The 24,682-nt window shown below is 38.7% G+C and overlaps 1 protein-coding gene across 1 annotated transcript in view; it reads left to right on the forward strand.

Moving 5' to 3' along the window:
• Positions 1-24,682, forward strand: part of DHX36 (DEAH-box helicase 36) — a 43,538-nt gene that overhangs the window by 7,881 nt on the left and 10,975 nt on the right. Inside the window, exons 7-19 of the mRNA XM_020781931.3 lie at positions 1,446-1,520; positions 1,708-1,874; positions 2,622-2,703; positions 2,917-3,057; positions 3,737-3,839; positions 5,096-5,183; positions 6,124-6,179; positions 7,362-7,426; positions 8,845-8,988; positions 11,357-11,474; positions 17,560-17,658; positions 24,053-24,226; positions 24,465-24,551. Of these exons, the coding sequence (XP_020637590.3) occupies positions 1,446-1,520; positions 1,708-1,874; positions 2,622-2,703; positions 2,917-3,057; positions 3,737-3,839; positions 5,096-5,183; positions 6,124-6,179; positions 7,362-7,426; positions 8,845-8,988; positions 11,357-11,474; positions 17,560-17,658; positions 24,053-24,226; positions 24,465-24,551 (1,399 nt within the window). The remainder of the gene's footprint in view (positions 1-1,445; positions 1,521-1,707; positions 1,875-2,621; positions 2,704-2,916; positions 3,058-3,736; positions 3,840-5,095; positions 5,184-6,123; positions 6,180-7,361; positions 7,427-8,844; positions 8,989-11,356; positions 11,475-17,559; positions 17,659-24,052; positions 24,227-24,464; positions 24,552-24,682) is intronic.

Here is a 24,682-nt window from a genome sequence, read left to right on the forward strand (position 1 = left end):
GGTAGATTTGTCGGTTAACGATATGGAATTGGGCTTAGTCATTATAAGAGAGTTGGGAGGAAATTGTGGTTGCAAAAACAGAGTTGAGAACGGACAACCTAAAAACAAGATCCCTCCTTGGATGTAATTAATCTAAGGAAAATGACAAACATGGAAATCTGTCTGGCAAGATGGACAAGTAGAAAAGGAGACATGTTGACTAATTAAGAAGTACTTGGAACTGTTGTTCAGTTGGCATTCAGGTTGTGAATCTTGCTAAGCAGAATTGAAAACACTGGGGGTTAGCTTGGTTATGAAATCGAAAACCATTGAGCTACAATCTTGCAGCTTTCCCATTATGATACAGAGGTACTCCACAGAAAAACCGGACAGCCAAGATATTCAACTCCAGGAATATGATTGTACATGTAAAGCAGAAGTCCTCTCCTTCATCCCTTAAGAGAAGCAATTGTGCATCCTGTGTAACTTGACTACTTGCTATAGTGCAGTGGTTCTTAACCTTTGTTACTCGGATGCTTTTGAACTGCAACTCCCAGAAACCCCAGTCATGACAGCTGGTGGTGAAGGCTTCTGGGAGTTGCAGTCCAAAACTCCTGAGTAACCCAAGGTTAAGGACCAGTGCTATAGTGGATGCATATTCAATTCTGTAACAACTGCTTCATGAAGGGGTGGCTCTATTTGCATAAAGAAGGTAACGGTGGTTGTGGGTATATCGCACGACAGTGTCTACACTGCAACAGTGGGCAATGAGATAAGGGAAAACAAGAATTAAAAATCTGAGCCTGGAAACATGAGCTTTTGTTCAGGAGGGGAAAGAAAGATAGTGCTAAGCCTGAAACCAAAGGAACAATTGTTAGATAAGATAATCCAAGGGCTTCCTACTGCATCCTGGAGTCTGTTTGTGTGGGATTCTCACATCACACAGAATCAAGACTGGTGTCATTTTTAGGGCTTCACGCAAAGAATACAAATGGAGAAAAATTCAGGCTGCTTTTATCCCATGATATAAGAAAAGTTTGTTTTCTAGGATATGTATAAGGTTTTTTGACTGATCTAAAGTAAGCTGCTTGAGTATTAAGCCATATTTCTGAAATTCATTGAGGAAGAGTCCTTAACAACCAAAATAATTCCAAAAGTTGCTGGTCAGTCTTCAGAAGAGGATGCTGTAGGAAGCTCATTCTTCCTGGGCCAGCAGAATTTTACAGGATGCGAACTTGAATCTGGCCCATTGACTATAGTGGAGCTTACTTCCAAATTAATGTGTACATAGAATTACAGCTTTTATCTCAGTTTTGCACGACCCTTGTTCAAATCTTAATAGGCAATTGGTGGTGGCATTGAAATTATAGCACTTAATAGTATGTGTCTTCCTTTGGGTTTCTTACTTTTTTTTTCAAATGCAACAAAAAGGGAACTGAAGTATTCTTAATGGATCTCTTTTTCAGCCGGTTGCCAAGGCGACAAGGTTCAATTTTGTACTGCACAACAGGAATTGTTCTACAGTGGCTTCAGTCAGACAAGTATGTATCTTTTTTATAAAAAAATAAGCTAAGCAATGGATTTCTGCAAGGATTTACTCAGTGAATTTTAACAAATCGTTAATGTTTGTTTTTCTTGTGGCCATTCCCAGTAATTTTCCATTAATTATTAATGATTGCTTTGTTATAAGCATTGAGTTTATCAGCGCTGCATTTTTTGTTAATGCAGGGAGTTGTCCAGTGTTAGTCATGTGATCCTTGATGAAATCCATGAGAGAAATCTTCAATCAGATGTTTTAATGACAGTAATTAAAGATCTCCTACACATACGATTAGACCTGAAAGTAATATTGATGAGTGCTACACTGAATGCTGAGAAATTTTCAGAGTACTTTGGTATGTCAAATTGCCTATGGCTTAATATGTGAAAAATAATATTTTTGTTCAGATGTTGTGGGCTTTGCAGTACAGTTGTATATTTGTAAGATAGTGTATAGGTGAATTTCAGCTGAGACATTCAAAATGTGTGATAACATTGCAGACACTTGAGATTTTTGTACTAACTTAGAATTTCTCCATAAAATAAAGTTTCTATAACACCTTCTCTTCTGTGTCTCTGTGTTATTTGGAGACAGTTGTGGTATGGAAGCATGCTGAGCTGGGTGTTTTGAGCTCTGATCACCTTGAAACTTCCTTGTATGAATAAACACCTAATTTGGGAAATATGTGTGATGGTTATCATTTGCATGGTTTTGGCAACAATATTCAAACCATTAGAGCCATACTTCCCAGACAGAAATGTCAACACCTTATCAATGACCCCATATGTAACTGAAGCATGCTATACTCAGATATCAACAGGAGGCCATTATCACTGTGATGTGGTCCTTAATTGATAAATTGACGCATGCATGTGTTTCATTGATGCATGTATGTCTTTCTGCAAACTGTAGTGTTACAAACGGTAGTTCTTTTATCTGTGTCCATTTTTCATGCAGTTAAATCTGTGTGAATATCTATTTTAGACCTTTTGATCTTTCCAGTCAGAACAAAAACTACCTTTCTTACTGGTTCGATAAAGCATTTTAGTAACCTGTTAAAACGCAAGTGTTCTGACTCTCTTCTCTCTGTTCTCCATTACAGACAATTGTCCTATGATACATATCCCTGGGTTCACCTATCCTGTTGTGGAATACCTTTTAGAAGATGTAATTGAGCAATTACGGTTAGTCTAAAGACAATCTCATTCGTTGGTTGTTTTGGGTTTTTTGGCTCTTTGGCCGTGTTCTGAACAATCTCATTCCTTTCTGCATTATGGTGTTAAATGTTTCATTTGAACTTTAAATAATTCTTGCCTTCTGTTTGTGCAACAACAAAGATTGAAAGACTTAAAATTAATTCTTAACATATTCTGTAATTATGCTGTTTAATTTTGAAGCTACATTCCAGAAAATACTGATCGCAGACCACATTGGAAAAAGAAGTTTATGCAGGGGCATGTAAGCAGGCCAGAAAAGGAAGAAAAAGAAGAAATTTATCACGAGCAATGGCCAGATTATTTAAGGCAGCTTAGAGGACGGTAAGATTTTATTCATATTTATACAGTTTACCTATTTGCCTGACTTTTAAGGAGGAAATCTTAATATTTATGAGGGAATAAGCCACAATGAACATACTGGAATTTACTTCTGAGATTGCACTTCATAAATACCAACACTATTCTATATTCTGTTTACTATTCTATAGCCATAACTTGTTCATGATAGGTTAACTTTTTTTATGAAATGGTGTTGAGTTATGTAAAGAAAGGGTGAGCAACTTCAGTGGGACTGGGGAACCAATTCATGCTACAGGCACCCTATCACAAGTTACACCTGGCCTAGAAATTGCCAAAAATACATGAATAAGTAAAATAAAGCTAAAAGGTACCCATATGGTACCTTCTGTTTTTGCTTTGCCACTCCCCAGCTTGCTTAAAGCCTGTTTAAAGATAATTCTGGAGCATAAAAGTCAAATTGGGTTTTGTTATCCACCAACTCCCAGTGCTTGGAGTCTGCCTTGAGGGACCTTTGTTTCTGAAAGCAACAGAAGGCATCCACTGTGATTCTTAGCAGTTAGTATATTGTGCTGTTAGTCTGATTTCAACAAGCACCAATTTCATCTTTGCTATGCCTATATTTTTAACACGTTTATTTTTTCTACGATGTATAACTATGCTAAATTTACTGTTGTGTATTGGCTTTGTTATAATTTCCTAGGTATTCAGAAAGTACAATTGATGCATTGGAAGTGATGGACGATGATAAAATTGACCTTAATTTGATCGCTGCATTGATTAAATATATTGCCCTTGAGGAAGAGGTGAGTTTCATTCAGACTCATAGACTTCACTTTTAAACTGATTTCCCCCCTTCTAATCTTATTAGGTGCAGTTCACCTAAAATTAATTGCTTTTAAATCTGGTTATATTCAGTTGGGGAGGCTTACATTGCAGTCCTATACATGTCAGAAGACACTATGGAATTAATGAGGCTTACTGCTGTGTGAGTTTAGGATTGCAGCCTTAAGTATTTGCGTAACTCGTTTAAATTAGTAGGACTTATAAATGCTTAACTTTGACTTGGATTATTGTAATTAAAAGCTCAAAAATATTTAGGTGTCAGCTGTGTACAGTCTTGATGGAAGAAAAAGGATTTTGTAGTTGCTTTGCCCTGAGAATTTTTTCCAGCCTTGTCGTGCATTATATGAAATTAGTAGGATTATTATTAGTAAATCCGATTCCAGGTGGATGCTAAACTTTGTGCAACACTTTCTTTTCATAAATTTGGTTTTTTTTGTTTTGTTTTCCTGTTCATTATCATATTTTTATTCTATTGGGTTCAGTTTTACTAAACGATTGCTGAGCAGGCAGATTCAGATGTCCATTGTTCTGTGATTTTGGAGTATGTAAAGAAATACTAATCTTAAGTCAGGGCCGCTTCATAGCCATACCAGAGGATGATAAAATACAAACATTCCTGTTAACCTTGCAAATCTATAACTATTTGCTTGACCAAACGGGTGTTTTGTGGTTCAAGCCCCGCCACCTCTGGCAGGCACCCATTGGAAAGCAGCCTCCTGACTTCCCAGCCTTGCCTTCTCCAGGCACCACTTCTGAGTGGATGCCTGCCAGACGGGGTGGGGCACCGAACAGCAGAACACCTGTTCGGCTGTCTGCTGAGTCATCATGAACCACTGAACCGGCTGTTCAAGTCCATTTCTAGATATGTATTCTGATTATAGAATGCCTTTCCGTATACTTTTTAAAAAGTGAACATTTTTGTGTCTGCACAAGCACAGTAAACCATTTGTAACTTTTTATAATTGTGAAATTATTACAACAGTTTATTCTAAAACTTTTACTGTGATTCAGCTGGAAGTTATGGAATGACAGACCACCACTAGGTAAAACAAATAGTTTCCTTAGACAGTTTGCAAGCAGGATCCTAGCTACTTCATGAAGCCATGTTTAAACAAACCAGCTTACATTCAGGATGTAGCCATATGTATACATACTTGTGGGTTCAAATATGTGTCCTTTTTTAAAAACTGATTTCTTTTTATTTGTATGAATGCAGGATGGTGCAATACTGGTGTTTCTTCCTGGATGGGATAACATTAGCACTCTGCATGACCTTCTGATATCTCAAGTTATGTTTAAATCGGGTAAATATCACCACTAAAAGCTATTTTTAAAAATCTTAATAGTCCTGTCTTCTGATTATAGAGCAGGAATGGGTAAAGTGCACTCTGTTGACTGTTTATTGCTCCCCACAAATATTTTGCCTCTTCCCAGGGCCATCCAGAATTCCCCTCCCAAAAAAAGGAGAAAAAATTGAGAGGTTGAAAGAAGTTTGTTTTTCCATCCTTCAAGACCTGTGTTTTTGGAATCTGTGGTTGCTGAGGTCTCCCATCTTGGTTTTCCTTAGGCTTCTTCCCCCCCCCCCCCGCCCCAATTTTTGGTGATTTCTGAACATGGTCAAGTCCATGGTAGTTGTTAGGGGTAAATATTTGGTTCCTGTTCTCATCAAAGTTACTGAAAGCTAGGACTCTCAGTGGGTACCTATCTCCCATTTGCCATTGTTCTGCATCTTTGTACATAGAGATAACAGGTCTGATCAGTCCTGCTGTGATATTCCAACTAAAATTATTCCTTGAACTTTGTTTTCTCCTCTTAGCATTTAATGGTGTAATTAAAATTTTTGGATAGTCACTTAAAATCTGTAGAATTGTTTTTAGTAATTTCTTATTGTTTCTTTTATCATGCTAACTTTAACTATTGTCCCTCTGCAACTTTGTGTTGACAAGGCCAAAGCCTTACTTTTGCGTGCTTTCAAACCTTGGACATTCCATTAAATAGAGGATTATTGGAGGTGGTGTCAGTCTGGACAAGGAAACTAAAAAATACATATCCTAGCATGCTGGGGTACACTTTTTGGGGGAAACATTAACATGATTAAATCAAGATTTTCTGAACAGTGTTTTAAATCAAATCCACCCTGATGCAACTATGCATTTTTATACTTTAGCATTCTCTACCTTGTTTCAATTCTACTTCCTAACTGACTTTTTCGTGAAGTCCCATAGTGCCTCCTTTAATTTGCAGATAGATTCCTCATTATCCCGTTGCATTCGTTGATGCCAACTGTTAACCAGACTCAGGTAAGTTGGCAATTAAGATTATTTCATATTTTTCTACATTAGAGAATGCATTCTGTGCGTAGTATTCTAAGTACTCAGTATTTGAACTAAATTAAAATGAGGGCTTAAGATTAGTTTTCACAGAACTACTATTTATGCTCCTGAAATTCAGTATTTACAGATCAATTTGAACAGATCTGCAAGGAGGAAAATACTTTCCTTGCTGTCGCAAGACTAAATAAGGACAATACTTGCCTTGGAATCTAGACATGTAGTGAAATGGGGAAGAGATCATGGCTCTTGTGACCTCTTCTTCACAGGTCATTCAAAATACTGCAGATAAGAACACAATGCTTGAACTATGAGACTTTCATTTTTTTGAACATAGAATTTCTCTAACCCTGAAATCAACCTAATTTTCAAAATATTAAATATAATGGATTGGATCCAGATTTAGGCATATACAGAGTGGACCCTTTTCAGTGTCCTTCAAATTAGCCATATGCTTAAGTCTCACTGAATTGAATGTGTCTTCTCTGAGTCTAAAGCCAAACCCATAACCATTTATTCTGAATAATTTTGTGTGTTCTTTACTGGTGTAACTAATATGTCAGTTCAAATGTTTCCGTTATCTGCTAATGCAGAGATGGGCAATGTGGCCTTCTAGATGTTTGACTCTCCTTGACCTTTTTTATTACTATTCTGGCTGGGAAAGATGTTTGCTACTTCTCCTCCTTTGCATCAGTTGCTGTTGGTGTAAATTTAGAGAGGTGTGTGTTGATGTAAAATTTTAAAGAGGGGGTGTGCGAACATGCGTTGTAGAGAATGTATATTGGGCTTAAAAAAGCAGGAGAAGGATTTATAGCAAGGGTCTCCAACCCCCTGTGGCTATCACAGGACCGAGCCACGGAGACAGATCTCCTGCTCCCCCATGTGCTCTCCTCCACGCACGCATGTATGTCTCTCATACACATGCCAATGTATGCATGCCTCGCCCACGGATGCACAGACACACCCACGCATGGAACAGGGTGTCCGTGTCCTTGCACATGCACACATGGGCATCCTACCCTTGTACACACAGACACCACCACCCCGCCTGCCTGCTGAACCGATCTGTGGATTGAAAAAGGTTGTGGACCACTGTTTTGTAGGACTCCTCCTCTCTCTCTAATTTTGTTCTATACACTTGTTTCCCCATAGGTGTTTAAAAAGACCCCTCCAGGAGTCCGTAAAATTGTAATTGCTACCAACATTGCTGAGACTAGGTAAATATTTGTTTCAAGGAACACTTGAGATTAATTTTCCAGCAAAAATTAGAGTACTCTGATTTTAAAAAGATTAAAATAAAGGTGTTATACATGATAGGCCAGCTTGGTAGGCAGCTAGTTGCTGTGCAGTGCCTGAAAATTTGTACAGCTAGAGTAAATTATAATTCAGATTTATAGCTTTAGGATGCAAGTCTTAAGTGACCAAAATGTGTATACTTCAAATTCTGTTACATATTATTTCTGGAAAAGCATGCTTCGTGTTAAATGTCTCCAGTACTGCAAAATGCCATACTTTGTAGCTCAACCAAAACTGCTTTGTGCAAGTTAACTATCACAGCTTTTGCTTCTAGTATTACAGAAGGAGTGAGCATCAAGCAGCCCATGGATTGCATGTGCCGCCTAATGTTTTTTAATAGCAACAAGAAAATAGTGGCAGTTTCTTAGAATTTTACTTGCTTTGCAGCAGCTGTTCATGCATAATTGTAATCTATTCTAAATGATTTAAGAAGTAAACATCTTATGCCACTTCTCTTTTTACGCAAAAAGCGGAGTCATAATTGCATCAGGAAATCTTAAATTGGAGGAATTACTTCCTGGAATATGACTTCATGTCCTGTTAATTGGTGACTGTGATTTCCTATTACATGTCTTGATGGTTAGGGACTGTTCAAGCATCAGAAAACCATGAACCTGTGACTTGTAACAGGAAATGGCAAACAGCCTCCAATTAATGTGGAGGAAAGCCAGGAGGTAAATACATTGATGGAAGATTTCTTCATACAGTTAAGATACAGAGTTGCAATAAACAGTGTTATTTGGCCCAACAACTCAAAATCAATTAAAATAAACATAAAATAGCTGCTGTAAAACTGGTAAGGTGACAGGGAAATTGATCCCAGCTTTTGGGAGAGTGTAGCTTTTGAATTGCTGGCCAAAAGAAAAACTGCTCTCTCTCCTTGTCAAGATCTCCCACACCATACTACAGTGTGTGTCCTCTAATACAGTGATCCCCAACCTTGGGCCTCCAGATGTTTTTGGACTACAACTCCCAGAAGCCTTCAGCAACACCTCTACTGGTCAGGATTTCTGGGAGCTGAAGTCCAAGAACATCTGGAGGCCCAAGGTTGAGGACCACTGCTCTAATAAACCCAGATCTCTGATCTCATTAGGTGTGTTCAGTTTAGGTAGGTTTACCTTTTTGATTTTATTAAAGTTTCCTACTTCTTCAGCGTGTACTTCTTACGTGGAGAATGGCAAAACTGTAACAAATAGTTGCTTCTCCAGAATGTATAACCACCTAATAATAGTGGGGAAAAACAAATTTGACTTTGGGAGATGGAAATAGACTGCTTTCTCAATCAAACAGTAATGTGCTCTGAAATATAACCGGTTCCCTTTACTTTTCAATTCTGCAGCATCACTATAGATGATGTGGTCTATGTTATAGATGGAGGTAAAATAAAGGAAACTCATTTCGATACCCAGAATAACATTAGCACAATGGCTGCAGAGTGGGTTAGCAAAGCAAATGCCAAGCAAAGGAAAGGTCGAGCAGGAAGGTAAGAGTGGCTATCAGAATAAAATTGATATTTGCTTAGATGTCATGAGAATGAATGTTTTCTTACTTGCTTTCAGTATTTAACCCACCAACATGGTGACTTCCTTGATTCAAATGTCTTTCTATTGTGACTTTATTTCTTGGCACAGATTTATCATATCTATATTTCATTGTGCTCTTTGATACCTTTAAATGGGTCAAAAACAATCCATTAAATTCAGTGCAGTTTAAATACGAGCAGTTCTGTTGTTGTGTATTTTCCATTGCCCTCCAGCTTCTGACAAAGTAGGCTTAATCCCACAAATGAAAAACATTGGTGGTGGTTTTTTTCCAACTCTGAAAACCTAAACAGCCATCATGGTTATTGGCCATGCTGAACTGTAGGATTTGGGATTTGTATTTCAAAAATAGTTCCCATGTCTGCTTCACTCTCCAAAAGATCATACCAGAACATATTTGTTACTCTTAAGCTGCCACAATACATAGACCTTTTTCTTACTGTGTGGCTTGTTTTCTAAAATATAAATCCAGAAATTATGGATAAATGTAGGTTGTACAGTGGGGTCTCGACTTACGAACTTAATCCATATTGGAAGGCAGTTCTCAAGTCGAAAAGTTCTTAAGTCGAATCTGCATTTCCCATAGGAATGCATTGAAAACCATTTAATCCGTATCTGCTCTTTTCGTCCATAGAAACTAATGGGAAGCTGCTATTCAGCCTTCTGCCACTAGAGGGGGACTTTTTTTTTCTTTTTTCCTTTTAACCTAAGATGACTTAGCTTTAAAAAAAAGGAAAAAAAGAGTTCGTAGCTCGAATCTAAGTTCGTAAGTCGAGTCCATATATTCCTATGAGAGCGGTTCATAAGTCGAAACGTTCGTATGTCGAGCCATTCGTAAGTCGAGACCCCACTGTAATAGCTTGTGCATTCTAAAAATCACAATGCATAGAGAAAAGAAAGTGTCTTAAGTATTTTTGTAGAGGAAAACAATTAGGTTCCTAGTCAAATAAAATCTTAAGAGATTACGGCTATATTTTGTAACCCTAACACAAAAGTAATTATTGGGGGGAAAGTTCAATATCAGTTTCCTGTGTTGTTTCATTTAAGATATTAATACCTGATAATGCTTATATACCCTGTGGAACTAATTAATATTTCCTGTGTAATTTATTGAGTCTTTTTCTTGGTTAATCAGTCATTTGGAAATGAACTTGATATAAACTTTTGATGTGTTGTGCCTAGTATATAACATGGTTACCTCAACAACCCAGATGATTCACATAGCTATGATAATAATGAACAGAATTGCTTTACTCATCTTTCATTAAGTAGGCTAGCTTTTGAGTCCTACAGAACTCTTTCTTAAATTGCACCATACAGAGCTTGGAGGTGTAGAAACAAATGAAAGTCCTCAGATAACCTTAGCCAGCTCTTATAATTGAAAGTGAATTGCTAAATTGGAGACTGCAGCTTGAAGTTGCAGCTTGAACTATTGGTTTTCCATTTGGGAATGTAGATTTTCTTGTCTTTAGCAAAGGGCTGCCAAGTTATTCAGCATCTTTCCTCATTACCTTATATGGAAACATAACTTTTGTTTGGCTTGCAGCAGAGGCACCAGAAACATGGCAATCCTAGCCACAAGAACCAGCCTAAATTATTTGGGGAATATTCTGTTTCTCCACCATCCTAGGTTTCCAGCTTGATGAGGCATGCTGGAGGACTGAGAAGCTAGCCTGTTTTTGAGATTCTAGTATCTAATAATAGGTGTCAGCTCCCCCCCCCCATTTTTGGATTTTGCACAAGAATCACATTATTATTATTATTATTTATTGTATTTATACCCCGCCTATCTAGTCATTTTGACCACTCTAGGTGGTTTACAACATAAAAACATAACATGCCTTTTGTTTTTTAATTCATCCTGTTTGAGACCTCTGCAAATTCAGTGTAGGTTCAAATGCAAATTTTCTTATATAAAGAAATTAAATATTGGGGAAGTCAGCTTGTGCTGGTATACTTAATTTTTTTTATTATCCAAACTTAAAGTAGCCTATATATCCCAAATCTGGCTTCTGCCAGGTCATATCCCTTGCCATTCCTTTGCTATAAAATATAAAAAGACGTTGTTGCTAATTTGATACTACCCCTTCACCTTGCTGCAGTAGTATGTTACCTCATCTTATTAACATTCCTGTAGTAGTATCAGAATTTCAGCTTATTATTCTCTGGTCATAACTATTCTAGTTTCTTGCTTTGGCCTTTTAAAATTCCACTTCTCTGTAAAAACAACATGCATTAATAGGTGTAATTTTTAAAGCATACACATATGATTAAGAAGAATACACTTGATGACGAATGCTTAATTTACAGAGTCCAGCCAGGTCGCTGCTATCACTTGTACAATGGTCTTCGTGCCACTCTTCTAGATGATTATCAGTTACCAGAAATCTTGCGGACGCCTCTAGAAGAGCTTTGTTTGCAAATTAAGGTAATTTATGCTGTGTTTTGAGTGAACTGCAATTTCTGGGAATAGCATACCCTCTGTCCTTGTAAGAGGAAATTGTGATGAGCATAAAGACTCAGAATTTATCAAAGAGGTTTTGACCCCGATTATGAACACATTACAGGATTCCAGTTTAGTCAAGTAAGATATTTCTTACTTAGTAAGAGATTTCTTATTTTACCAATCTCTTCTGCCATAACATAACAGTGGAATGTATGGCTAATTTACATTGCTGTATGGGTCCTGCCTCTGTACAGTTGTGCAGTCTGGCCACTGGCTCACACTTGTCTGCTGTGTGAAGTGTGGACACTTTCGGCAAGGAGCAGAGCTTTTACTGCAGTTCCCCTGAAACTGAGCATGGGCGTTCAGTGAGATAGTTAGCAAACCTCTGTGCTGGCATTTGAAGTCAAAATTTATTGTTTATTTATTTAAAATATTTCCAATCCCCCTTTCTCCTTAAAAAGGACCCAAGGTGGCATACAACAATCAAGAGACAGTATTTAAGTTAGCAACAATGAGTATACAGTACTAACAGGATCAATGAATAATGATAGAAAAACACATAAGCAACACCGAAATACATTCAATGTAGTATGGTACATTTTAAAAAACCTTATTTGGCATCCATTCGCTCAGAAAGCTTTCCTGAAGAGAAAGGTCTTTGCCTGCTTGCAGAAGATAGCAAAGATGAGACCAGCCTGGTCTCTTGTGGGAGGGTGTTCCAGAGTCTGGGAGCAGCAACAAAGAGGGTTCTCTCCTGTGCCTGCAGCAAATGCACCTGTGAAAGTGGTGGGACTGAGAGGAAGGACTGTTCTGATGACATTGACTTTAGCAGCCTCATAAAGGGAGATGAGATCCTTGAGATAGCTTGGGCCCAAGCTATTTAGGGCTTTACAGTGGGGTCTTGACTTAAGAACGGCTTGAGTTAAGAACATTTTGACTTGAGAACCGCTCTCATAGGAAAATATTGACTTGACTTAAGTACTTAGATTTGAGTTAAGAACTGAAAAAAAAACCACGTGGGAGGCAGGGAAAGTGCAAAATTTGAACTTTCAGTTAACTGTTGGCCAGTGAAAAGGGTGCCTGTCTGCTTCCTCACTCCTCCCAGCGTTTAGAGAGTGGATTGGGAGACAGTCTTCAGACCGCCTGGTACTGCCTGGACTGTATTTTCCCTGCCTTCCCTGAACCTTTCTTGACCTAAGAAAAAAAGAAACAAAATATCCCCCTCTAGTGGTCGGAGGCGGAATAGCAGCTTCCTGTTAGTTTCTATGGACGGAAAATAGCAGATACGGATCAAATGGTTTTCAATGCATTCCTATGGGAAATGCAGATTTGACTTGAGAACTTTTTGACTTGAGAACCGCCTTCCAATACGGATTAAGTTCTCAAGTCAAGACTCCACTGTATATGTTAGAAACATAACTGAATTATGCTAAGGAATAGATTGGCAGCTAGTGGACTATTGTAACGGGGGTTATGTGATCCTTGTCTCCAGACTCAGTTAGCAATCTGGCTGCTGCATTTTGCCTTTCAGAACCAATGCAGGTAAGAGGTGTCTTAAATGTATTACAGTGGGGTCTTGACTTGAGAACTTAATCCGTATTGGAAGGCGGTTCTCAAGTCAAAAAGTCTGTAAATCAAGTCTCCATTGACCTACAGTGCATTGAAAACCGATTAATCCCGTAACAGGCCGTTTTTGTTCCATTTTGGTTTTTTTCTGGTCTGTAAGTCAAATCTCAGTCTGCAAGTCAAACCTAAATTTTGCGGCCAGAGAAGTCTGTAACTCAAAAAGTCTGTAAGTCAAGCCGTCTGTAAGTCAAGGGTCCACTGTAGTTCTGAAATATGTTTGGCTATTAACATTTCAAATTATTTTTTTGCTCCTTTTACCATACCGCTGCTTTTACTGTTTTGGTAGAGTTTTTGTCTTTGGATTTTATTGTTTTACTTTGTTTCTGGTGAACTCCTGTAAACTTTCAGTAAATATATGTTTTATAAATGTTTGCAGCTTTCACATGATTGTGTTTAAATTGGAAGTTCCGCCATGATAGTTAAATATGTTCATTCTTAGATTAAATATATAGAAGTCCTTTGTTTCTCTAAAATGGAAAATGGTAACTAGCTAAACAGTACATTTACAATAAACTCTAGGAGCTTCTGTACAAATTACTCAGAGGCTGGGATTTGAAGAGCCACTTAGCTAGATTGAAAATGTTTGCATTGTCTAAGTGGCATGAACCGTTAACCTTAGCACCGTCTCACTGGTTGCTTTTGAAACTCCTTTCTGTTCAAAAGCTGGGGCATGCAAAAATAATGTTAACAGCATTATGTGATAGTTGTAGTAGTTTGTTTCTAACCACCAGACTATCTCTGTTCTCAGGGCCTTCCCAGAGCTATCAGTGAGATGTTTTTGTCTTTAACTCTACAGTCTACCTGTTTATCCTAAGTTGTGATGGCAATTATGACTTTTATGGGCAGTTTGGGGAGCAGAGATGGGGGAGAGCTAGCATTTTCTTCCAATTTGAAAGGCCTTTAGGTTTTGAACACCAATAAGAGAGGCTATTGTATGAAATTAAAGGATGCCTCGTATTTCAGATTTCGTCCTTCCCCATCTACCTAGTCAAAGGCCAAGGAAAGTGGGTCATCATGTCCCAACAATTCAATGAAAATATTTACTTATGGGAGCCAAACTTCTAGTATAGGATACTTTCTCTTTGACTGGTCTCAGCCTTTTGATGTTGTTGAAACTAAAGGTTGTAATTAGCCTTAATGGCATCAGAATCTATCATTCTTACAGTGACATTTTCCTTAGTGTTTCATTACAGGGGAAGCCCTCATAATACAGTATTTAAAAGCTGAACATTCTGGATCTTTTAGTCTCATTCATTTATGAGCTCTAATGCCTTTTAAGAGCCTGCTTTGCTTCTTCCCAGAGGTAGGTTGGGCCCAGAAGCTCCTGTCTTGAGACTTACAGAACTTGTGATTAACAGGTAGAAGTCATCCTGGCACGGGCTCATACCTTGAGTGTTACCATCTTTCACTTGGGATAGTGTCCTGGGCCAGACTCTGCAGTCGCTCCTTCTCCCCTTTTACAAAGCTGTAACATGTGTTTCTCTCCAGAGATCAAAATCTGACTCAGATGGCAATTGTTGTCGCTTAGTCGTTAGGTCGTGTCCGACTCTTCATGACCCCATGGACCAGAGCATGTCAGGCCCTCCTGTCTTCCACTGCCTCCCGGAGTTTGGTCAAATTCATGTTGGTAGCTTTGATAACAGTGTCCAACCATCTCGTCCTCTGTCATCCCCTTCTCCTCCTGCTTTCACACTTTCCCAACATCAGGGGTTTTTCCAGGGAGTCTTCTCTTCTCATGAGATGTCCAAAGTATTGGAGTAATGTCCTTCCATTGAGCACTCAGTTTTATTTTCCTTTAGAATTGATAGGTTTGTTCTCCTTGCAGTCCAGGGGACTCTCAAGAGTCTCCTCCAGCACCACAATTCAATAGCATCAATTCTTCGGCGGTCAGCCTTCTTTATGGTCCAGCTCTCACTTCCATACATCACTACTGGAAAAACCATAGCTTTGACTATGTGGACCTTGGTCGGCAAGGTGATGTCTCTGCTTTTTAAGACAGTGCCCAGGTTTGTCATCGCTTTCCTCCCAAGAAGCAAGCCTCTTTTAATTTCATTCTGCCATCAGAGTAGTATTACCAGCATATCAGAGGTTGTTATTTCTTCCGGCAATCTTAATTTCATTTTGGGATTCCTCCAGTCCAGCCTTTTGCATGATGTATTCTGCATATAAGTTAAATAAGCAGGAAGACAATGTACAGCCTTGTTGTACTCCTTTCCCAAATTTGAACCAATCAGTTGTTCTGTATCTAGTTCTGACTGTTGCTTCCTGTCCCATGTATAGATTTATCAGGAGATAGATAAGGTGGTCAGACACTCCCATTTCTTTAAGGACTTGCCATAGTTTTGTGTGGTCCACACAGTCAAAGGCTTTTGCATAGTCAGTGAAGCAGAAGTGGATGTTTTTCTGGAACTCTCCGGCTTTCTCCATTATCCAGTGCATGTTAGCAATTTGGTCTCTATTTCCTCTGGCCCTTTGAAACCGAGCCTGTACTTCTGGGAGTTCTTGGGCCACATACTGCTGAAGCCTACCTTGGAGGATTTTGAGCATAATCTTGCTAGTGTGTGAAATGTGTGCAATTGTACAGTAGTTGGAGCATTCTTTGGCACTGCACTTCTTTGGGATTGGTATGTAGACTGATCTTTTCCAATCCTCTGGCCACTGCTGAGTTTTCCAGCATATTGAGTGTAGCACCTTAACAGTGTCATCTTTTAAGATTTTAAATAGTTCAACTGGAATGCCATCACCTCCACTTGCCTTGTTGTTAGACAAGCTTTCTAAGGCCCACTTGACTTCCCTCTCCAGGATGTCTGGCTTAAGGTCAGCAACCAGACTCTCTGGGTTGTCCAGGATATCCAGATCTTTCTGGTATACAGTGGTGCCTCGCTTAGTGATTGCTTCGTTTAACGATGTATTCACTTTGCGATGGGTTTCTTTGAGGAATTTTCCGCATCTGTATGTCCGTTCAATGCTTTTCAATGGGGGGGGGGGGAATTCACCAAAAATTAATGAAGACTCAGAACAAAGCCAAATTAAGTTTGCATAGGTTTCACAAGGTGGACTAACGATTCCAAGCATTTAAAACAGGTTTCAAACATTTTAAGACACTTTAAAATGAGCGAAAGCAGACATCGGAAAGCCATTGAAAATCATTGAGTCGGCTTCAATGATTTTCAATGGGGGAAACATTGTATCACTTAGCGATGTTTCCTATGGGGATTTTCACTTAAGGATGGTAATCTGTTCCCATTGGAACGGATTAACCGGTTTTCAATGCATTCCTATAGGAAATAGTGTTTCGCTTAACGATGTTTTCCTATAGCGATGTTTTTTTTGGAACCAATTAATATTAAGCGAGGCACCACTGTAATTCCTCTGTGTATTCTTGCCACCTCTTCTCGATGTCTTCTGCTTCTGTTAGGTCCCTACCATTTTTGTCCTTTATCATGTTCATCTTTGCACAAAATGTTCCTTTAATATTTTCAATTTTCTTGAACAGATCTCTTGTTTTTCCCTTTCTATTATTTTTCTCTATTTCATTGCACTGTTCATTTAAGAAGGCCCTCTTGTCTCTCCTTGCTATTCTTTGGAAATCTGCTTTCAATTTTCTGTTTCTTTATCTGTCTCCCTTGCATTTTGTTTCCCTTCTCTTCCCTGCTATTTGTAAGGCCTCGTTGGACAGCCACATCCAGCTTACCAAGGTTCATAGATCTTACATTCCAGGTTGCCATGCAGTATTTTTCTTTGCAGCCTCGGACTTTCCTTTCGCTTCCAGGCACGTCCGCAGCTGAGTGTTCCTTCGGCTTTGGTCCAACCACTTCATTAGCTCTGGAGCTACTTGTCCTTGTCCTCCGCTGTTCCTCAGTAGCATGTTGGATGCCTTCCGACCTTAGGGGGTCATCTTCCAGTGTTATATCTTTATCCTTTTGTTTCTGTCCACGGAGTTTTCTTAGCAAAGATATTAGAGTGGCTTGCCAGTTCTGATTCAGGTGGATTGTATTTAATTAGAACTCTCCACTATGACCTGTCCATCTTGGGTGTCCCTGCATGGCATAGCCCATAGCTTCTCTGAATTACTCAAGCCCCTTTGCCATGACAAGGCAGCAATCCATGAAGGGGCAGATGGCAGTATTCCTTCCCAAATGTCCAGAAATAAAGCAAAGCATGATGCTTATATACCACCCCGTAGTGCTTCAAGTACTCTCTGGGTGATTTACAAGGTAATTATGCAAGCTACAAATTGCCCCCTGAGTGAGCTGGTTACTCATTTTAGCGGCCTCGGAAGGATAGAAGGCTGAGTCGACCTTGAGCCAGCTACCTTGAATTGAATCCCGGTTCCTGAGCACAGTTTTGGCTGCAGTACAGAAGTTTAACCACTACGCCACAAGGCTATTCTTCAGTATAACTTGAATTCATAAACATATCTGATTTCTTCTTCTTTCAGATTTTAAAACTTGGCGGAATTGCCCATTTTCTAAGCAAGCTAATGGATCCACCATCAAGTGATGCTGTATTGCTGTCCATAAAAAACCTCATGCAACTGGTAAATTTTTGCTTCCTTCATCTATTGATTAGCTTGTTTAATCTTGTAAGAGTTCAGAATACTTAACAATTCTGTTGGAACAAATCATACCTGATATTAAAAAACAGTTATTTTAAGATATGTATAGTTTCAGCCTTTAAGAGAAAGCATGTATCCTGATATTTATCTTTAATACACTTCTTAGCATAACATGAAATGCAAATTTAACTTCATGCACTATGACATGACATTTTTATTCCCCATAATAATGCTTCACTGCAAAATCTACACAGAACAAGGCAAACAGTGTATATATTCTGTGGTATTGTGACCTGGAGAGTTATAAACAACGTCCTCAAATTTCAGACATTTTCCATACATAATTTATAGTGAGGGTGGGGGAGTGTGGAATCTAGGACCAAAAATACCGTAACAAATCTATTGACTGTTGGGGTATATTTAATCTGTCCCAGGCAATGTAATATATGTACTGAAAATGTCCTGTAGCACTGTTTTTCAGTGTACAAGTTATGTAGAGAAACAGATGTTATAAACTCTAATTGCCAGCATTTGGGATGGGACAGGCATTGTAAAAGTAAACATGAAAATGTATGCATAGTGGTTGACCTGAATGTGTAGCCTTTGTAGTTTGCTGAAGGGCAGAAAGCACGGGCAGTACTTTTGAAGCCTCAGAATTACAGGAATTCTGGCCGCCATTGGATGGCACTTTAGAACCCTTTCCTGGTGATTGCTCTCTGTGCTGTAACACAAGTTCTAATTTCAAAACTCCAGAGGCTGGATTGTATCATAAGCATTTAGGTTAATGGGTACACATTTGTATCCCTGGGTCTAATTCTCGCAGAGTTCATAAGATGGGAAACATGTTTCTCAGCTACACTTTGGTAGGAAAAAAAAGTCCCATGTATGGAAAACTGCTTATTTAACGAATAGGATAAATAATTCTTCCTCAACTATAGCTTTCTGAGTGCTTGAGGAAACTATATCACTATTTTAATTTGTTTTATTATTTATTCATTTATTTATTGCATTTTTAAAGTACCCACTACCCAGAGTTCTTTAGATGGTGTTACAGTCTACTAAAGATATAACATACAGCCGTGGTGGAAATCCTATTGGCAATTCATATGTGCATAAGTGAAATAAAAGTCATAGTGGTTGAATTCCCACTAACTGATAAAATGTCAGTTATTTTCCTGTTTGCATGCTCATTGTGTGACAAGGAACACAAACAGCAATTTAATTCATTGTGAGTTAGCAGCCATCCACCACTGTGACTTTTGGCATGTTGTTTGCATATGCATAAATTGGTAATAGGATTCTGATGATTAATACAGTAAGATTTCTGTGTCCTTGGGGTCGGTATCCACGGTTTCACTTATCCATGGTCAGAAAATATTAAGAGAAAAAACTAGAAATATGCATCTTATGATGTATTTGCCAGAACTGGCTAGTAGAGGGAGCCAGAGATCTCTAGTGGCCAGTTATGGTAATATATGGTAAACATTTTATTTAAATTTTTATTATTATTTTACCATGCATCATATAGCAATCTGTATTATACTTGTCTTCAGTATCTGTGGATGGGGAGCTTGAAACCAATGCCCCACAGATATGGGCTCCTACTGTCAAACAGTGACAAAACACAGCAGAATATAAAACCATTTGCAAACCAGCCACCATGTTCTCTAGATTCATAAAGAGATTATGGCTTAATAAGAAGCTGATGGCATATACCAAGATCCAGGTCTATAGAGCCTGTGTCCTGAGCACACTCCTGTACTGCAGTGAGTCCTGGATCCTTCGTGCACGGCTGGAGAAGAAGTTGAACATGTTCCATATGCATTGTCTCCGACACATTTTTGGTATCACCTGGCAGGACAAAGTTCCAAACAGAGTAGTCCTAGAACGAGCTGGAATTTTTAGCATGTATACGTTACTGAAACAGCGATGTCTACGTTGGCTTGGACATGTTATGAGAATGGCTAACGGTTCTCCTGTATGGAGAATTAGTCTCTCAAGACTAAAGGATGCCTACTCTAAATAAAACCAAATTAAAGTTGGCAAGAAGCTCAGAATTAAAGAAATGATTGATCAAAAGTCAAAGTTGGATAAAAATGATCTTTAAATAGATATTTTAAAGAACAATATTCTCTGCTTGATAGTCACTGAAAAATAATAAACAGAAACTGACCAAAATCCTGTTGTGCTGTGTTGTTGATTTTTAAGGGTTTCTTTTTAAAAAACATTTCTGATACTTTCTCTCTCTTTCATTGTGGGGATGTTCTTTAGGGCTGAAAGACTGAGGAGTTTTTCATTTTTGAAAATCACTGCTGCAGGTAAGGTCATCCCACCTATGGAGATTTTCAGAAATTAAAGACTCCCCATAGCCCCAATGGCTTTCCCACAATGAAAGTGATCCCAAGGGAACCTCATGACCATGTTGTGGGAGGGGATCAGAAATGTTTAAGCCGCTCAGAGTGGTATAGATTTACCAGATGAGTGGGATATAAATCAAATAAATAAATAAATAAATAAATAAAATTTAATCTATGGAAAATCACCATGGCTGATGACTAGATTTGGGGACGAATATAAAAATGGATCGCTTTTTCTGACAAATATAGTCGATTCGTTAAATATTCGTTGATCCATATTTGTGGGTTCCAGAGACCTCCATGAATCCGAAGAGATGAATATTTGCCAATTTTTATTCGTCCTTGGTATTTTTAAAAAACATTCTGCCTACTGGCCGTCGATCAGCTGATCAGTGGGAGAAAGGCAGCCACCTCCCCACAAAGCCACCTAATAGCACAGCCTACCCCACCCCTTCCTTTCCCTACCTTAGACCCCACGCTACGCCACCCCCACCGATACCCTCTTACCTTAATCGCTGCTCGCCGAGGTCTTCTGGCCTTGGAGCCACGCATGTACAAATGGAGACTGGCTGCCCTTTGCAAGGATGACGGCTGCAGCTTCATTTAAGGTAGGGAAGCTGCAGCTGCTATCTTTGCAAAGGGCAGCCTGGATTCCCTTAGCCTGCCTAAAGGGAATTCAGGCTGCCCTTTGCAAAGATGGCAGCTGCGGCTTCCCTGCCCTAAATGAAGCCACAGCCACCATCTTTGCAAACAGCAGTGAGTCTCCCTTTTTACACACCGTGGCTGCGAAGGCCTGATGGAGACCTGGCAGTAGCTATTAAGGTAAGGGGGTAACAGTGTGAGTGGGGTGGGAGCTAAGGTAAGGAAAGGAAGGGGTTGTGGGGGTAGGCTGTTGGGGTGGCTGGCTGTGGGGGGTGGTGGCAGCCTATCGGCTTCTGATCAGATGATTGACGGCCGGTAGGCAGAATGGGCTTCTGTGCTGTGTGGTAAACTCTCCTGGGGGGAAAAAATTTGTGGGTGAATAACTCAGATGTCCGATATCCAGTCTTCACCAACGTTGGCAGGTGTGTTGGGGAAAGACATAGGAAGCTCTGTTGTGATTTTGGAGTCTTTAAGTATCTGGGAGGAGCTTTCCTGGGGGATACTCTTTGTGACTATATAAATCAGGGGGTCTGTGATCCAATGTTTACCAAACATTCAGGAATTATAGAAAAGCATCTGAGGAAGCAGCCTTGGAAATTTGGTGTCTCTAGGTCGTCGGGGGCCAATGTTATAGCCATCTAAACTGCAGATGGATCGATTTGTCGAAGAATATTCATATATTTGTATTCGTTTTTCCGTTAACCTTGACAAACAACGGATCAAAACAAATCACCATTCTTTAAAATTTGACCCCATCTCTACTGATGACATTATGAGCCTTGTGCAGGATTTCAGCCACTGAGTGAGGCTTTGCTCTTGTGGTTGGAGTTGGATCAAGCAAGGCAGAGGAGTAAGTTGAAAAAACAGTAAAGGGAAGGAGGACAGAACAACCACTACACTTTGACACATTCCTGGATATAAGAGAAACTCTGCTGTTGTTACATAATGTCAAATCATTTCTGATCTAACTGAACTGTGTGTGCTTCCAGAGGTTTGCCATTAACAGCCCTACTGAGGTCTTGCAACTTCAAAGCCATGTCTTCCTTTATTATATCTAGTTTGTTGATCGTCCAAGTCTGTTGTCTTTAGATTTCTTGGCTTAAGTATTCATTTGGATTAATGATTGATTGAATGATATTTCACCTATTTTAATTTCTTCGTTGTCAACATTAAAGTTATATAACTCTTCTGTAGTCATAATTTTAGTTTTGCTAAGCTTCTTCAAAAATTCTTTGGTATGATCCAGCAGCCTACATGAATTTGAAATATAATCTTTAGTTTCTCTTCTTTTTAGGAATCCAGCTTGAACATCTGGTTGTTCCATATATGAGTAAATCATTTGTAGCAAGATCTTTGCCATTGTTAGCATGAAAAAATTAATCCAGTGGTCCTATAATTACTGAGATCCTTGATGTTTCTTTTTGTGTGTGTCTGTGATGGAATGTATATTTAGCTTTTCCAGTCTGTGGGTTATTGTTTTGTTTTCCATATATTCTGATGTACTCTTGTTAGGATTTTACCAGATGCCCTCTCTATTGTCTGGAATACTACCAAGCATATTAGTGTCCCATTTTCGTCTATTGAATTCCTTCTTCCACTTGATTTGGGAGCAGCTTTCGCTCTTTCCAAAATAGCAGGTTCTTCATTACAGGCTTCTTCAAGGGAATCTATCATTCTTGCATTATGTATAGTAATTCTCTTATGTGTAATTGTTTTGTATATTATTCCGATCTTGCCTGTATTCTGTCCTAATCAGGTAGTTGCAATTCTGGTTTAAATTTCCCTTGGATTTTTTGGGATCTTATTGAAGAGATCTCATGTTTTTCCTCTTTCATTGTTCTCTGTGCACTGTTCATTGTAATAACACTTTTTATCTCCACACGATAGTTGCTGAAAAGTTGCATTTAGGATTCTGACATTATTTATCTCAACCTTTTCCTTCTTAACCATTATTAGGATAATTTTATTATGTTTCCCTGAAAATAAGACAGGGTCATATTAATTTTTGCTCCAAAAACACATTAGGGCTTATTTACAGGGGATGTTTTATTTATTTTTCCATGTACAGCAATCTACATTTATTCAAATACAGTCAAGTCATCTTCTTCTGGTGGCTGCACAATGGTGAAGGGCGGGGTTTCACTTAACTGGGGCTTGTTTTTGAGGTAGGGCTTATATTACGAGCATCCTGAAAAATCACACTAAGGCTTATTTTCAGGTTAAGTCTTATTTTTGGGAAAACAGGGTAAGCATTTCATCAATTATCTAGAGTTTTCTTTTCTTTTGACTAGATGCATAGTTGTTTCTCATTCTCAGAGAAACCCCATATGGGAATATTGCCTTTGCTGAATAGAAAGGCAAATATGTAAACAATTATTAAAAATTAAACTATGCCTGGATGTTGTAAATTACTTAATAAGTAGAGTTTTTAGGGGTTGAGGGTCTTGGCTTGTGATGAGTATAATGCAGTGGTTGTATTGATTTAATTGTATACCTTTTAAAGAAGTTCCATTGTCTGATATGGCCCTATAACCTGTCCTGAGATTTTGCTATATAAGGCAGGCTGCTGCTGTAGAATTGCTTCCTAGATACTTTTTGCAACAGATTTTGGGCAATATTTTTCACTTGGCCACTAGAGGATATGAAAAGATTTTCTGGTTTGTTTTTGGAGCAGATACAGCCTTTCAGCAGTGGGAGGGGGGCTGGCTCTCTGATTTTTGGAGTTTGCCTAGCCCAGATTTAAATTAATCTACTCTGCAAAGTCACATAGTGTGTGGTTCATGGCTCATTATAAAGTTCAAAATATCCCCCAAATCCCACTCTAATAGTACAATCACTATACTAATTGGCTTTCACATGAATCTCTTGCCCTGATATAGATGAGACTCTGTCTACTTACTTCATGGTTACTACTTTGAATAACTATGCTTTAATGTAATCAACATGTGATCAGTACCTTTCTGTTCAGTAGGTTTTAAAAGCTGTTGCCATTTGGAAGAGTTAGATACATTTATATTGCTAAAGTATCCCTCAGCTTTGAGATAAAGGTGAAGGGAATGTAGAATATATTTCAGAATTCGAGGAAAAAAATGTTTTTTTTTAAAAAAGCATTGATGAAAGCATGCACATCACTTTCAGCACATGAAAGAAATGCAGAAAGGAAGATGTAAGTCTGAAGTGGAAATAGGTCAACTTGAGCATAAAGGTAGTATAATAAAATTTTTTGCAGCTGTGATTTAGTAAGAGCCTCTTCACGATTCACAATGTTATGCTATGCATTCTGTTTCCCAGTAAATTTCAGAGGCCGTGTTCTCTTTGCATCACATTTGTTTCTTCGGTTTTTCAAGTTCCTTTCTCCATTTGTGTCTTTTTAACAGAACGCATTGGATAGGCATGAAGAATTGACTCCCCTTGGAGTCCATTTGGCACGGTTACCGGTGGAGCCCCACATAGGAAAAATGATTCTTTTTGGAGCTTTGTTCTGTTGCTTAGATCCTGTCCTCACTATTGCAGCCGGCCTCAGCTTCAAGGACCCTTTTGTCATTCCCTTGGTAAAGTATCTAAAGAGAAAGAAAGAAAAAATCTTCAATTTTTGTTCTAAAAATGTTAAGTGCTTCGATAGGAGAGCCAAGCAAAACCCTTGTTTTCAGCAAGAGCTTTCCTTCTGTGTGTGGCAAATTGGAGATAATTCAAATTTGTCACAAGCAGAGAGTATTACTCCTTTTTATGTTCTATTTTAGAGAAGAAAATAAAAATACCAGGGTTACCGTAGCTTTTCTTCTCTTTCAGGGGAAAGAAAAAGTGGCAGATGCAAGAAGAAAGGAGCTATCAAAGAATTCTAAAAGTGACCACTTAACAGTTGTCAATGCTCTCAAGGTAGATGTGCTTTAGTAGTTGACTGTCTGTGAATGGTTTCTGATGGAAATTAAGTTACTGCGACAAACACAGCAGCCTGAAGTGTCTTCAGGTATTACTGGGACCTGTATGCTGCATAGAGAGGTCAGAAG

Source organism: Pogona vitticeps, chromosome 3 (assembly GCF_051106095.1).
Source record: "Pogona vitticeps strain Pit_001003342236 chromosome 3, PviZW2.1, whole genome shotgun sequence".
Taxonomy (NCBI): domain Eukaryota; kingdom Metazoa; phylum Chordata; class Lepidosauria; order Squamata; family Agamidae; genus Pogona; species Pogona vitticeps.